The sequence below is a fragment of the Heptranchias perlo genome, chromosome 31 (assembly GCF_035084215.1).
Source record: "Heptranchias perlo isolate sHepPer1 chromosome 31, sHepPer1.hap1, whole genome shotgun sequence".
NCBI classification, from domain to species: Eukaryota; Metazoa; Chordata; class Chondrichthyes; order Hexanchiformes; family Hexanchidae; genus Heptranchias; species Heptranchias perlo.
Genome location: NC_090355.1, coordinates 34064718 through 34077646, shown reverse-complemented (window position 1 = coordinate 34077646; position 12929 = coordinate 34064718). Strand labels below are relative to the sequence as shown.

Genomic DNA, 12929 nt, shown 5'->3' with positions numbered 1-12929 from the left:
GTCCTAGTTAACGAGGTTGCTTACTACACTTTCCATTATTTTAAAAACCAATGAATGAAAATCACAAGTAACCTTCCTTACTTCGATCTTGGGGTTCTTTACACCTATGCATAATCTATAGACAAGCAGTCCCTTTAATTCGGAGGCACAACAAAGTTAGACGCCAGGACTCTACGTATCAAAGGGCAGTGCAATAACATGGTTACCGATACTGGGATTACTAAGCTTGTGGATCTTTTAGAAACATCAGTACAATGCTGCTCTGTACTAGTCTACACCTATTGCTGAGATGTCATTGGGAGACTAATTTAAAATTTATCCAGGCAGCGGAAATATTGGGGGTGACACTGGTCTTCGGCAGTAGCGCAAAACGGGCGATAGCGAACCGGCAGCCTGTTTACACCCCGCCCGATTTTGTTTTCCAATGCCTTCAATAGGGTGTAACCAGGCTGTCCATTCGCTAAGGTCCGTTTTGCGCTCCCGCCATAAATCAATTTTACCCCCGTCGAACAGGCCGCCAGCTCAAACTTTAATATATGCACTCTTACTCTTTCTGCTCAAACTAAAGATGTATGTGCTTACGGTAGTGTGATGTTGACCAACATATCACCAGATTTCAAACTCCTATGGCAAAAAAAACTATTCCCACCCCCACATTAAATTAATTTGCTGCCTCTCTCTCTATCCTAATCCCACACTCACCTGACGAAGGAGAAAGCCTCCGAAAGCTTGTGATTTTCAAATAAAACAGTTGGACTATAACCTGGTGTTGTAAGATTCCTTGCATTTATCCTAATCTTGACAGACTGTAAAAGAGATTTATCAAACTAAATCAAATCCACCAACTCTAACATCCCCTCTGCTTTAAGCACCAAGATTGGCCCACTTCTCTTATACCAATTAGATCAGCATTAATGCTGTTCTCTGACAAGTACATAAGTGCAATCAGCCTACCAATATTCCTGACTGGACTGATAATTTAGCTAATTTTCTAGATCTTATCCAAATTCTGTCCGTCTCCTCAATACTGGCCTCTTCTGATCACTGTTTTGTACCTGCCTCTTGCGGAATACTCTTAACACTCTGTAAACCAGTCCCGTCTTGTTTGGCACTACAAATCAACCACTGGGGACTGGAAGGGGAAGGTTTCATAATTCACTGGGCAAAAGGGACAGTTAAACAATATGCTGACGCAGATGCAACTTGTTAAATTGATTCATCGAGCTACGTATCTAACCAACTGAAGCGATCAATGCAAATGCAAGTTAAAAGATCAATCTTTCAGGTAAGCAATTTAAATCATAAAAATTAACCTAAAAAGATTCCAATGTAGGTTGAATCAATTAAAAAGTTCCATTTTTTTTTAAAACCACAAACTTATCCCAGTCTATCAAGTCCCAAACTATTACAACTCTTACTACTGAAAACCTCTCTTAAACTGCCTATAAATCTGATCCACCATCCAGTGGTCTTTAATGTACTCCCAATATGATAACAGATCTCTTATACTCAACCCTGCCAGACTGCATCTGTGCACCACTGCCAATAAAGAAATATTTTTCTCTGACTGCAATCACGTGTTCAATTAGCAAGGACAAACTTCCTTCCCCTTTTTTAATTCCTTCTGAAAATTTTACCTTTCCTGAAAATTTTCTAGTCAAGAATATTTAGTTCCCAGTTTTGCCCCAGCTGAAACCAACTTTTGGTCAAGACTACATCATCATGTCCCTCTGTTCTAGTTAGTGCCTATGAAAGAGTCTGCCTAAGTGCAACTTAGTACTTTAACCATGTAACAGAGGTGATAGAAAAAAAACAGAAGATAAGCCATTCGATTACGACAGGAGCGCTGATTTTGTTTTATAAGGACTTCCATGGAAATAGACTTGAACTCTAATTCTATAGGTGTAGGTGGTACTGCAAGACCCGAGTGATTCATACTGAACAGGTTAAACCAAATGTTCCACCTACTGGCAACCAAAAATCACCTGCTAACAGTTGGTTGAGCTCTTCCACGATGCCGATATCATCCTTTCTAGAACCTCACACAGCAACAGTTGTAAGCAGAGCAACCCACAAAATACATTTTGGATCTATTGGGAGTTTGTGCCCAAACACCAAATGTTAGCTACTTGTACAGGAACAGATCCGTGATGAAACTACTTAAACATGCATCAACACAACTTCCTGTCTTTCTAGCTTGTGTGATAACCAAGTCTAACAAAGACTACTTCCAACCAATGTAAGGAATCTTACAACACCAGGTTATAGTCCAACAAATTTATTTTAAAATCACAAGCTTTCGGAGATTATCTCCTTCGTCAGATGATTGAATGAATAGGTTCTCAAATCGCATATCTTATACGATGTTGGGACAGCATCACACCAATCAAAAGGTGTCGTTGTTATTCAAACAGGCCAGTCACGGAGAACAGCACGTCCCAGTACACTCGATACTTCCAACCAGGCATACATCTACATGTGCATTTGTGAAAGAGGTACCACCAGTGACCCTAGCACCAGGTGAACACAGTAGACATCAGCAGCAACACACAGCGAAAGTACAGACTGCAGTACTAGCACCAGTGACTTGTTGCAAGATGTATCCAAAGGTTGAACCAGTAGTCGTAATCCCAGTGATATTACTCGAGCATCTGTGATCTAGCACGGTTAAGAGATCAGAAAAAGCTAGAAATCTTGTCTCTCCAGTTAGGTTTTGATCTGAATTTTTGAGCCTATGAAAGAGCCAATAACAAGGTAATTTTTTTTTTAAAACACTGTTCCCACCGACCTCAATAACATGAAAGTATAAAACATACTGCACGGTGAGAAACTGAATGAACAAAATATGTGCACTGTTTTTTTTTTAATGATATGGACTAGAAGCAGCAAAATATTAAGCTCTACAGCTGCAAATTAAACCCCAACTCATGTCTGGGTTAAAAGTTACTTTAAAAATTCCATGATTTTTGTTTGACCTGCAAAACTGGGGGTGCGTCAAATGCATCAGTCAGTACAAGCCACCTTTCGCTGCTTGGCATAAAAGTCTTGGGTGCACCTCACACTTACACGACACAAACAAAAATTAAACACCCAAACCGTAATAGTTTAAACACAGCGAAATCTCAATACTGAAGCCAAATAACTAATATGTCACCAAGTGCTGTGGTTAGATTAAGATTCATCTAATGGCAGTGGATTGGGATTGCATTCAAATCCTGTGAGTCTGCTCCACTTCTATTTGTGGAGTCATTCCCTAGTTTTGTGCTCAGGACGGCCTGCTTAGGGGCTGAAGCAGCAAGTCAGTCCTGAATTGAAATGTAAAATTGACAACATAACTTTTTGCTTAATTACTTTCTGTAAAACGATTAACATGTCAAGAGAGATATGCTGCAATGTCAAGTTGAGAGAAAGAGAAATGTGAAACCACATGGATTAGCAGGTAAAGAAAGTGGCTATGAGGTGCAGCAGAGGCAGACTGCGAAAATACAGACTACAAACTAGATAAGAGCATTGAAATGAAAGATGAAGCAACATGGGACAGGACGACTGGACTGCAACAATACAACCAATGTAAAACAAATGGTACAAAAACCACAATGTTAACTAACATCAACGGAAACAGTTTCATGAAAGGTGAATGCATAATAGGTCGCAGACTTGCTCCAATTTTCCTTCAAAAAGTATCAATATTTCATCATTATCATTTTTCACTGAGGGAAAATGGCGCCAAGGATTGAACTCCTCACAATCAGTCCAGGTCTTGCACAAGCACAGATGCAAAGCAGAGCTAAACCAGTTTGCCCAAACAATGTACCTCAACCCCAAACTCAAAATCCCAAAATTCCCACTGCCCCCACACCCTCTCTGATCAACACCATTTCAATCCCAAATCTGACTGTCATCCCCGTTGATTCATGTCTATAAGAGGAACTGAACTGAGATTGCTGGAAATAAGTTCACTAAAATTTTATCCCTTTCTAGTTTGTTTGATATCTAAACCTAAGACTGCTCATTTCCAAACTATTCAGGATTATCAAGTCAATTGGGGGAGGGAGTGGAGAAAGTTGCATGTACCAAATCTAAACAACCTCATTGTCACTCTGACCAGTTAATGAGTAGAGGTACACTGAATAGGGCAAAACTTAAAGCAGTACAGTACATGCTTGTAGCAACAGATTATATGTGACCAACTTTATCGCAAACAGCAACACTGGGAAGACTACATGATCAGGGCATTTTTGCTTAAATTGGAAAAATCCTAGTTGCTTCCACAATAATTGAACTGCATTCAGTAGAAGTGAAGGGATTTTAAAGCAAGTCTGAGACAACACCAAACACCAGAATTAGAAGAGAAAAAACAGTGAGAGAGAGAGAGGTGGGGGGGGGAGGAGAAGAGAGAGCGAGGTGGGGGGGGGGGAAAAGAGAGAGCGAGGTGGGGGGGGGAAAGAGAGAGCGAGGTGGGGGGGGGGAAAGAGAGAGCGAGGTGGGGGGGGGGAAAAGAGAGAGCGAGGTGGGGGGGGGGAAAAGAGAGAGCGAGGTGGGGGGGGGGGAAAAGAGAGAGCGAGGTGGGGGGGGGGGAAAAGAGAGAGCGAGGTGGGGGGGGGGAAAAGAGAGAGCGAGGTGGGGGGGGGGAAAAGAGAGAGCGAGGTGGGGGGGGGGAAAAGAGAGAGCGAGGTGGGGGGGGGGGAAAAGAGAGAGCGAGGTGGGGGGGGGGAAAAGAGAGAGCGAGGTGGGGGGGGGGGAAAAGAGAGAGCGAGGTGGGGGGGGGAAAAGAGAGAGCGAGGTGGGGGGGGGAAAAGAGAGAGCGAGGTGGGGGGGGGGGAAAAGAGAGAGCGAGGTGGGGGGGGGGAAAAGAGAGAGCGAGGTGGGGGGGGGGAAAAGAGAAAGCGAGGTGGGGGGGGGGAAAAGAGAGAGCGAGGTGGGGGGGGGAAAAGAGAGAGCGAGGTGGGGGGGGGGAAAAGAGAGAGCGAGGTGGGGGGGGGAAAAGAGAGAGCGAGGTGGGGGGGGGGAAAAGAGAGCGAGGTGGGGGGGGGGGAAAAGAGAGAGCGAGGTGGGGGGGGGAAAAGAGAGAGCGAGGTGGGGGGGGGGAAAAGAGAGAGCGAGGTGGGGGGGGGGAAAAAGAGAGAGCGAGGTGGGGGGGGGGGGGAAAGAGAGAGCGAGGTGGGGAGGGGGAAAAAGAGAGAGCGAGGTGGGGGGGGGGGAAAAGAGAGAGCGAGGTGGGGGGGGGGGAAAAAGAGAGAGCGAGGTGGGGGGGGGGAAAAAGAGAGAGCGAGGTGGGGGGGGGAAAAAGAGAGAGCGAGGTGGGGGGGGGGAAAAAGAGAGAGCGAGGTGGCGGGGGGGAAAGAGAGAGCGAGGTGGGGGGGGGAAAAGAGAGAGCGAGGTGGGGGGGGGAAAAGAGAGAGCGAGGTGGGGGGGGGAAAAGAGAGAGCGAGGTGGGGGGGGGAAAAGAGAGAGCGAGGTGGGGGGGGGAAAAGAGAGAGCGAGGTGGGGGGGGGGGAAAAGAGAGAGCGAGGTGGGGGGGGGGGAAAAGAGAGAGCGAGGTGGGGGGGGGGAAAAGAGAGCGAGGTGGGGGGGGGGAAAAGAGAGAGCGAGGTGGGGGGGGGAAAAGAGAGAGCGAGGTGGGGGGGGGGAAAAGAGAGAGCGAGGTGGGGGGGGGGAAAAAGAGAGAGCGAGGTGGGGGGGGGGGGGAAAGAGAGAGCGAGGTGGGGAGGGGGAAAAAGAGAGAGCGAGGTGGGGGGGGGGGGGGGAAAGAGAGCGAGGCGGGGGGGGGGGAAAGAGAGCGAGGCGGGGGGGGGGGAAAGAGAGCGAGGCGGGGGGGGGGAAAGAGAGCGAGGCGGGGGGGGGGAAAGAGAGCGAGGCGGGGGGGGGGGAAAGAGAGCGAGGCGGGGGGGGGAAAGAGAGCGAGGCGGGGGGGGGAAAGAGAGCGAGGCGGGGGGGGGGAAAGAGAGCGAGGCGGGGGGGGAAAGAGAGCGAGGCGGGGGGGAAAGAGAGCGAGGCGGGGGGGGGAAAGAGAGCGAGGCGGGGGGGGGAAAGAGAGCGAGGCGGGGGGGGGAAAGAGAGCGAGGCGGGGGGGGGAAAGAGAGCGAGGCGGGGGGGGGAAAGAGAGCGAGGCGGGGGGGGGAAAGAGAGCGAGGCGGGGGGGGGAAAGAGAGCGAGGCGGGGGGGGGAAAGAGAGCGAGGCGGGGGGGGGGGAAAGAGAGCGAGGCGGGGGGGGGGGAAAGAGAGCGAGGCGGGGGGGGGGGAAAGAGAGCGAGGCGGGGGGGGGAAAGAGAGCGAGGCGGGGGGGGAAAGAGAGCGAGGCGGGGGGGGAAAGAGAGCGAGGCGGGGGGGGGAAAGAGAGCGAGGCGGGGGGGGGAAAGAGAGCGAGGCGGGGGGGGGAAAGAGAGCGAGGCGGGGGGGGGGAAAGAGAACGAGGCGGGGGGGGGGAAAGAGAACGAGGCGGGGGGGGGAAAGAGAGCGAGGCGGGGGGGGGAAAGAGAGCGAGGCGGGGGGGGAAAGAGAGCGAGGCGGGGGGGGAAAGAGAGCGAGGCGGGGGGGAAAGAGAGCGAGGCGGGGGGGAAAGAGAGCGAGGCGGGGGGGAAAGAGAGCGAGGCGGGGGGGAAAGAGAGCGAGGCGGGGGGGAAAGAGAGCGAGGCGGGGGGGAAAGAGAGCGAGGCGGGGGGGAAAGAGAGCGAGGCGGGGGGGAAAGAGAGCGAGGCGGGGGGGAAAGAGAGCGAGGCGGGGGGGAAAGAGAGCGAGGCGGGGGGGAAAGAGAGCGAGGCGGGGGGGAAAGAGAGCGAGGCGGGGGGGAAAGAGAGCGAGGCGGGGGGGAAAGAGAGCGAGGCGGGGGGGAAAGAGAGCGAGGCGGGGGGGAAAGAGAGCGAGGCGGGGGGGAAAGAGAGCGAGGCGGGGGGGAAAGAGAGCGAGGCGGGGGGGAAAGAGAGCGAGGCGGGGGGGAAAGAGAGCGAGGCGGGGGGGAAAGAGAGCGAGGCGGGGGGGAAAGAGAGCGAGGCGGGGGGGAAAGAGAGCGAGGCGGGGGGGAAAGAGAGCGAGGCGGGGGGGAAAGAGAGCGAGGCGGGGGGGAAAGAGAGCGAGGCGGGGGGGAAAGAGAGCGAGGCGGGGGGGAAAGAGAGCGAGGCGGGGGGGAAAGAGAGCGAGGCGGGGGGGAAAGAGAGCGAGGCGGGGGGGAAAGAGAGCGAGGCGGGGGGGAAAGAGAGCGAGGCGGGGGGGAAAGAGAGCGAGGCGGGGGGGAAAGAGAGCGAGGCGGGGGGGAAAGAGAGCGAGGCGGGGGGGAAAGAGAGCGAGGCGGGGGGGAAAGAGAGCGAGGCGGGGGGGAAAGAGAGCGAGGCGGGGGGGAAAGAGAGCGAGGCGGGGGGGAAAGAGAGCGAGGCGGGGGGGAAAGAGAGCGAGGCGGGGGGGAAAGAGAGCGAGGCGGGGGGGAAAGAGAGCGAGGCGGGGGGGAAAGAGAGCGAGGCGGGGGGGAAAGAGAGCGAGGCGGGGGGGAAAGAGAGCGAGGCGGGGGGGAAAGAGAGCGAGGCGGGGGGGAAAGAGAGCGAGGCGGGGGGGAAAGAGAGCGAGGCGGGGGGGAAAGAGAGCGAGGCGGGGGGGAAAGAGAGCGAGGCGGGGGGGAAAGAGAGCGAGGCGGGGGGGAAAGAGAGCGAGGCGGGGGGGAAAGAGAGCGAGGCGGGGGGAAAGAGAGCGAGGCGGGGGGGAAAGAGAGCGAGGCGGGGGGGAAAGAGAGCGAGGCGGGGGGGAAAGAGAGCGAGGCGGGGGGGAAAGAGAGCGAGGCGGGGGGGAGAGCGAGGCGGGGGGGAAAGAGAGCGAGGCGGGGGGGAAAGAGAGCGAGGCGGGGGGGAAAGAGAGCGAGGCGGGGGGGAAAGAGAGCGAGGCGGGGGGGAAAGAGAGCGAGGCGGGGGGGAAAGAGAGCGAGGCGGGGGGGAAAGAGAGCGAGGCGGGGGGGGAAAGAGAGCGAGGCGGGGGGGAAAGAGAGCGAGGCGGGGGGGAAAGAGAGCGAGGCGGGGGGGAAAGAGAGCGAGGCGGGGGGGAAAGAGAGCGAGGCGGGGGGGAAAGAGAGCGAGGCGGGGGGGAAAGAGAGCGAGGCGGGGGGGAAAGAGAGCGAGGCGGGGGGGAAAGAGAGCGAGGCGGGGGGGAAAGAGAGCGAGGCGGGGGGGAAAGAGAGCGAGGCGGGGGGGAAAGAGAGCGAGGCGGGGGGGAAAGAGAGCGAGGCGGGGGGGAAAGAGAGCGAGGCGGGGGGGAAAGAGAGCGAGGCGGGGGGGAAAGAGAGCGAGGCGGGGGGGAAAGAGAGCGAGGCGGGGGGGAAAGAGAGCGAGGCGGGGGGGAAAGAGAGCGAGGCGGGGGGGAAAGAGAGCGAGGCGGGGGGGAAAGAGAGCGAGGCGGGGGGGAAAGAGAGCGAGGCGGGGGGGAAAGAGAGCGAGGCGGGGGGGAAAGAGAGCGAGGCGGGGGGGAAAGAGAGCGAGGCGGGGGGGAAAGTGAGCGAGGCGGGGGGGAAAGAGAGCGAGGCGGGGGGGAAAGAGAGCGAGGCGGGGGGGAAAGAGAGCGAGGCGGGGGGGAAAGAGAGCGAGGCGGGGGGGAAAGAGAGAGAGGCGGGGGGGGAAAGAGAGAGAGAGGCGGGGGGGGAAAGAGAGAGAGAGGCGGGGGGGAAAGAGAGAGAGAGGCGGGGGGGGAAAGAGAGAGAGAGGCGGGGGGGGGGGAAAGAGAGAGAGAGGCGGGGGGGGGGGGGGAAAGAGAGAGAGAGGCGGGGGGGGGGGGAAGAGAGAGAGAGGCGGGGGGGGGGGAAGAGAGAGAGAGGCGGGGGGGGGGGGGGAAAGAGAGAGAGAGGCGGGGGGGGGGGGGGGAAGAGAGAGAGAGGCGGGGGGGGGGGGGGGGAGAAAGAGAGAGAGAGGCGGGGGGGGGGGGGAAAGAGAGAGAGAGGCGGGGGGGGGGGGGGGGAAAGAGAGAGAGAGGCGGGGGGGGGGGGGGAAAGAGAGAGAGAGCCGGGCGGTGTGTGGAAGAGAGAGCGAGCCGGGCGGTGTGTGGAAGAGAGAGCGAGCCGGGGGGGTGGGGGGGGGGGGGAGAAGAGAGAGAGAGGTGGGTTGGAGAGGAGAGGGAGAGAGAGGAGATAAGAAAGGGGAGGAGAGGTAGGTAGAAAAAGAAAAGGGAGGTCGAAAAGAGGGTTAAAAGGGAGAAGTAGAGAGGTAAAGAGAGAAGTGGTGGAGAGAAAGACAAAAAAAAGGTAGCGAGGAGAGGTGGAGAAAATGAAACACAGGCCACATCATGGAACAACCATCTAACCTGAAGGTTCTGAAAATGCATCAGTGACTTGCAGTGGGTAAATCTGGCAGTGGACTCAGAATGGTAGAATTTGTGACACAGCTTGCAGAGGAAACCGGTCACTGGGACCACAAATTCCTGGCCTGTGGAGGGGAGGGGAACCAAGACGATCACTGTATGTTACATTGAATGTGAGCTTGTCATCAAAACACACAAAACAAATTAAAAGTAAAAAAGGAAATGCATACAAGAATTTTGTTTGAAACAAAAAAAAAATCAGCTGTATAAGAGTTAACAGAAAATTGGCTCTCGGCCTCAGTCAGCATGATTAGCTTTTTAAGATTGATGGCTAAGTGCAAAAGAAGAAATCACCTTCCAGACTTCAGAGATTATATGGAGGTGTGTTTTGTGAGAGGAAAGCTTTGCAATGATACCATAATGGAAAGCCACAGCAGTGAGTCTGGATACGTATAGCTATGCTGCAAGAGTTAGTTTAGTCCTCTGCACTAAGCAGATACAAACTTGGTGCTTGGAGTGGGCTAAACAGTAAGAGGATAACTTTCAGACCTGGGATCTAATGTTTGTGAACAAAATGGTTCTAAATAAGGTAACAGGCAGTGCACTAGGAGTTTCAAATTTAAAAAAAGGTAGAGCAACTTTAAAAGAAAAGCCTCACACAAACTTGTTTCCAAAGGCTTTGTTGTGCAATGTGTGAACTCAATGCTTGCGAGTCCAACAGTGATCGTTGAGCTAAAATGATTATTTTCACGGATCAAGTATTTTTGTTAGGCAAGGGTATTAAGGGTTATGGAACCAAGGTGAGTTGATGGAATTACGATACAGATCAGCCATGATCTAATTTAACGGTGGAACAAGCTTGAGAGGCTGAACGGCCCACTTCTACGTTCCTAACTCTCTAAAGCAAACACTGTAATCAATGAATGTTTTTGGGGCCCTGAAGGTTAGCTTACTAAGAATGCTCAAAGGCAAAAGACAAAGATGAAGTTTTGATGCCGGGGCTTAAAAGGTTAATTTTATGAGGACAGGTTGCATAAGCTTGGTCTGTATTTCCTTGAGTTTAGAAGGTTAAGGGGTGATCTAATCGAGGTGTTTAAAATGATTAAGGGATTAAGAAAGACTATTTCCTTTGGTGGGGGAATCCAGAACAAGAAGGCTTTATCTTAAAATTAGAGCTAGGCCATTTAGGAGTGAAATCAGGAAGCACTTTTTCACACAAAGGGTAGTGGAAATCCGGAACTCGCTCACTCCAGAAGAATGTGGATTCTGGGGGTCAATTGAAATTTTCAAGACAGAGATAGATAGATTTTTGTTTGATAAGGGTATCAAAGGATATGCAACAAAGGCAGGTAAATGGAGTTGAGGTACAGATCGGCCATAATCTAACTGAATGGCGGAACAGGCTTGAGGGGCTGAATGGCCTACTCCTGTTCCTAAGCTGTTCATGGTTCCAGGAAGACCTCACCAATTGCATCTCATCACAGGATGGTGAAGGCTGAAATGGGCAACGCAATGGCAGTATGCATTATAGGATGCAGCGTAACCGGACACTCGCGCAGTAGTTTAGGACTGGGTAGTTCTGGATCAGTCTTAGATCGGTCCAAAGTTGTGATCCTATTAAGGTGAGCACAGCCATTGCAGAACGCAGGCATCTCCTTCCAGTCAGTGATGTTGCCCGAGAGGCCTGGACTGGGAAATTTAAAAAAAATTGAAGATTTAAAAAAAAAAGAAATATTTTAATAATTTTATTACACGCAGACATGGGGAGGGGATACTCAGAACCAAGTAGTACACTTTTATTATACTTTCCTTCCCCTTTAAGAAATGGGACGTTTCCTACTCTCCGCACTGAGGTAATCATAGGTCACCCATCAAACCAGGTGCAGAGTTTGCTTCTCTTTATATTATCCCGACAATATGCCTCCCCTACTCCCTTCCCAACAGAATAGTGCCCATTAGTCCTTTACACTCTATCCTTCTCGGAGGGAGACGAATGAATTTCTAACAGCTATGAACAAATCCGAGGGACGTTATGAGCTCTGGTCCCCGTCCAATTGAGATCAGAACAAACTCATTTTGCTCGGAAAGTTTAAGAGTCATCAGAACAGATGTTAATCCATCTCTGCTGGATTCTGTTTAGACTTAGCCCGAAAGACAACTTTTAAATTTATTTTTTTTAAACAGAGGGAGGGGGGAGTTAGAAGGAAGAGTAACCATTTAAAACCACCAATGTTAATCACAGTGCACAACAGTCTCCTGGAAACAAGAATCTTAGTAGATGGAGCAATATTCAAAAAAAATTAATCAATATCCCAACTCCCTTGGCAACAAGCATTGGGAGAAGTTTAAGGCACATTCCCAAGTAAGATAACCCCCAGCTTCTTTTCTCTACTGACAACAGTCTCTTTAAACCCCTCTCCCCATCTCCTCTAACATCACCAAAATGTGCAAGGAGCTCATGGACTTTGGCACTAAGATTGAGACCATCCGTTCAGCTGCCTCCGCTGCATCCCTTGCTTTCCCTTGCCCACCAAGCTAAGCTTCCCCTAAGGTGCCCCCCTGCCCTAGCCTCGAACTCCCATCTTTCTTTAGTTTCTCTTCCATCACCCCATGTCATCCCCAGGCTCACCTTGTCCAGGAGACCCACCTGCTCTCTCGACCCTACTCCCACTAAACTGCTGACCACTCGATTTTCCTTCCTGGCTTATTAGCTGACATTGTAAACGGTTCCCTCTCCTCGGGTACTCTCCGCCTCCCTTTCAAATTTGCCTCCATCACCCCCTCCATTGCCATTGCCTTCAGCCCCCACCAGAAACTACATTCCGTCGCCACCGATTCCACTTCCCTCCCCGGCCGCTGTCTCAGGTTAAACCACGCTGATCATACCCTCGGCCTCCTATTTGACCCCGAGCTGAGCCTTGGACCCCGTATCCTCTCTATCACGAAGACCGCCTATGCCCACCTCCATAATATCTCCCGTCTCCGATCCTGCCGGAGACTATCTGCTGCTGAAACCTACATTCATGCTTTTGTTACCTCCAGACTTGACTATTCCACTGAACTCCTGCCGGCCTTCCATCTTCCATAACCTTGAACTCATCCAAAACTCTGCTGTCCGTATCCTAACCAACACCAAGTCCCTTTCACCCATCACCCCTGTGCTCGCTGACCTACACTGGCTCCCGGTTCACCAATGCCTCAAATTTAAAATTTTCATCTTTGCATTCAAATCTCAGCATGTCCTCGCCCCTCCCTATCTCTGTAACCCCCTCCAGCCCTCCAAGGACTCTGCATTCCTCAAGCTCTGGCCTTTTATGCATCCCCCACTCCCTTTGCTCCACCATTGGCGGCCATTCCTTCAACATCTAGGTCCTCAGTTCTGGAATTCCCTTCCTAAAAATTTCCAACTTTCTCTCCTCCTTTTAGACCCTCCTTAAAACCAACCTCTCGAACCAAGCTTTTTAGTCACCCTTCCTACTATTGGCTAGGTGTCAATTTTTATCTGATTACATTTCTGGGATGCGCTTTGGGACATTTTCCTACATTAGAGGTGCTATATAAATGCAAGCTGTTGTTACTAAAAGTCAATGCATCTGACCTAATTGAAAACTTCATTAAATCACAGGCTGACATTCAGAGTTATTTTACTGACAGACTAAATT

General features: G+C 52.2%; 1 protein-coding gene across 2 annotated transcripts in view; it reads right to left on the bottom strand.

Annotated features, from left to right (window-relative positions):
• The window catches only part of LOC137300690 (cip1-interacting zinc finger protein-like), a 63106-nt gene that overhangs the window by 7588 nt on the left and 42589 nt on the right, over positions 1 to 12929 (bottom strand). For both annotated transcript variants that reach the window (XM_067969940.1, XM_067969941.1), the window contains one exon: positions 9271 to 9392. In XM_067969940.1, coding sequence (XP_067826041.1) covers positions 9271 to 9392 — 122 coding nt within the window. The remainder of the gene's footprint in view (positions 1 to 9270; positions 9393 to 12929) is intronic.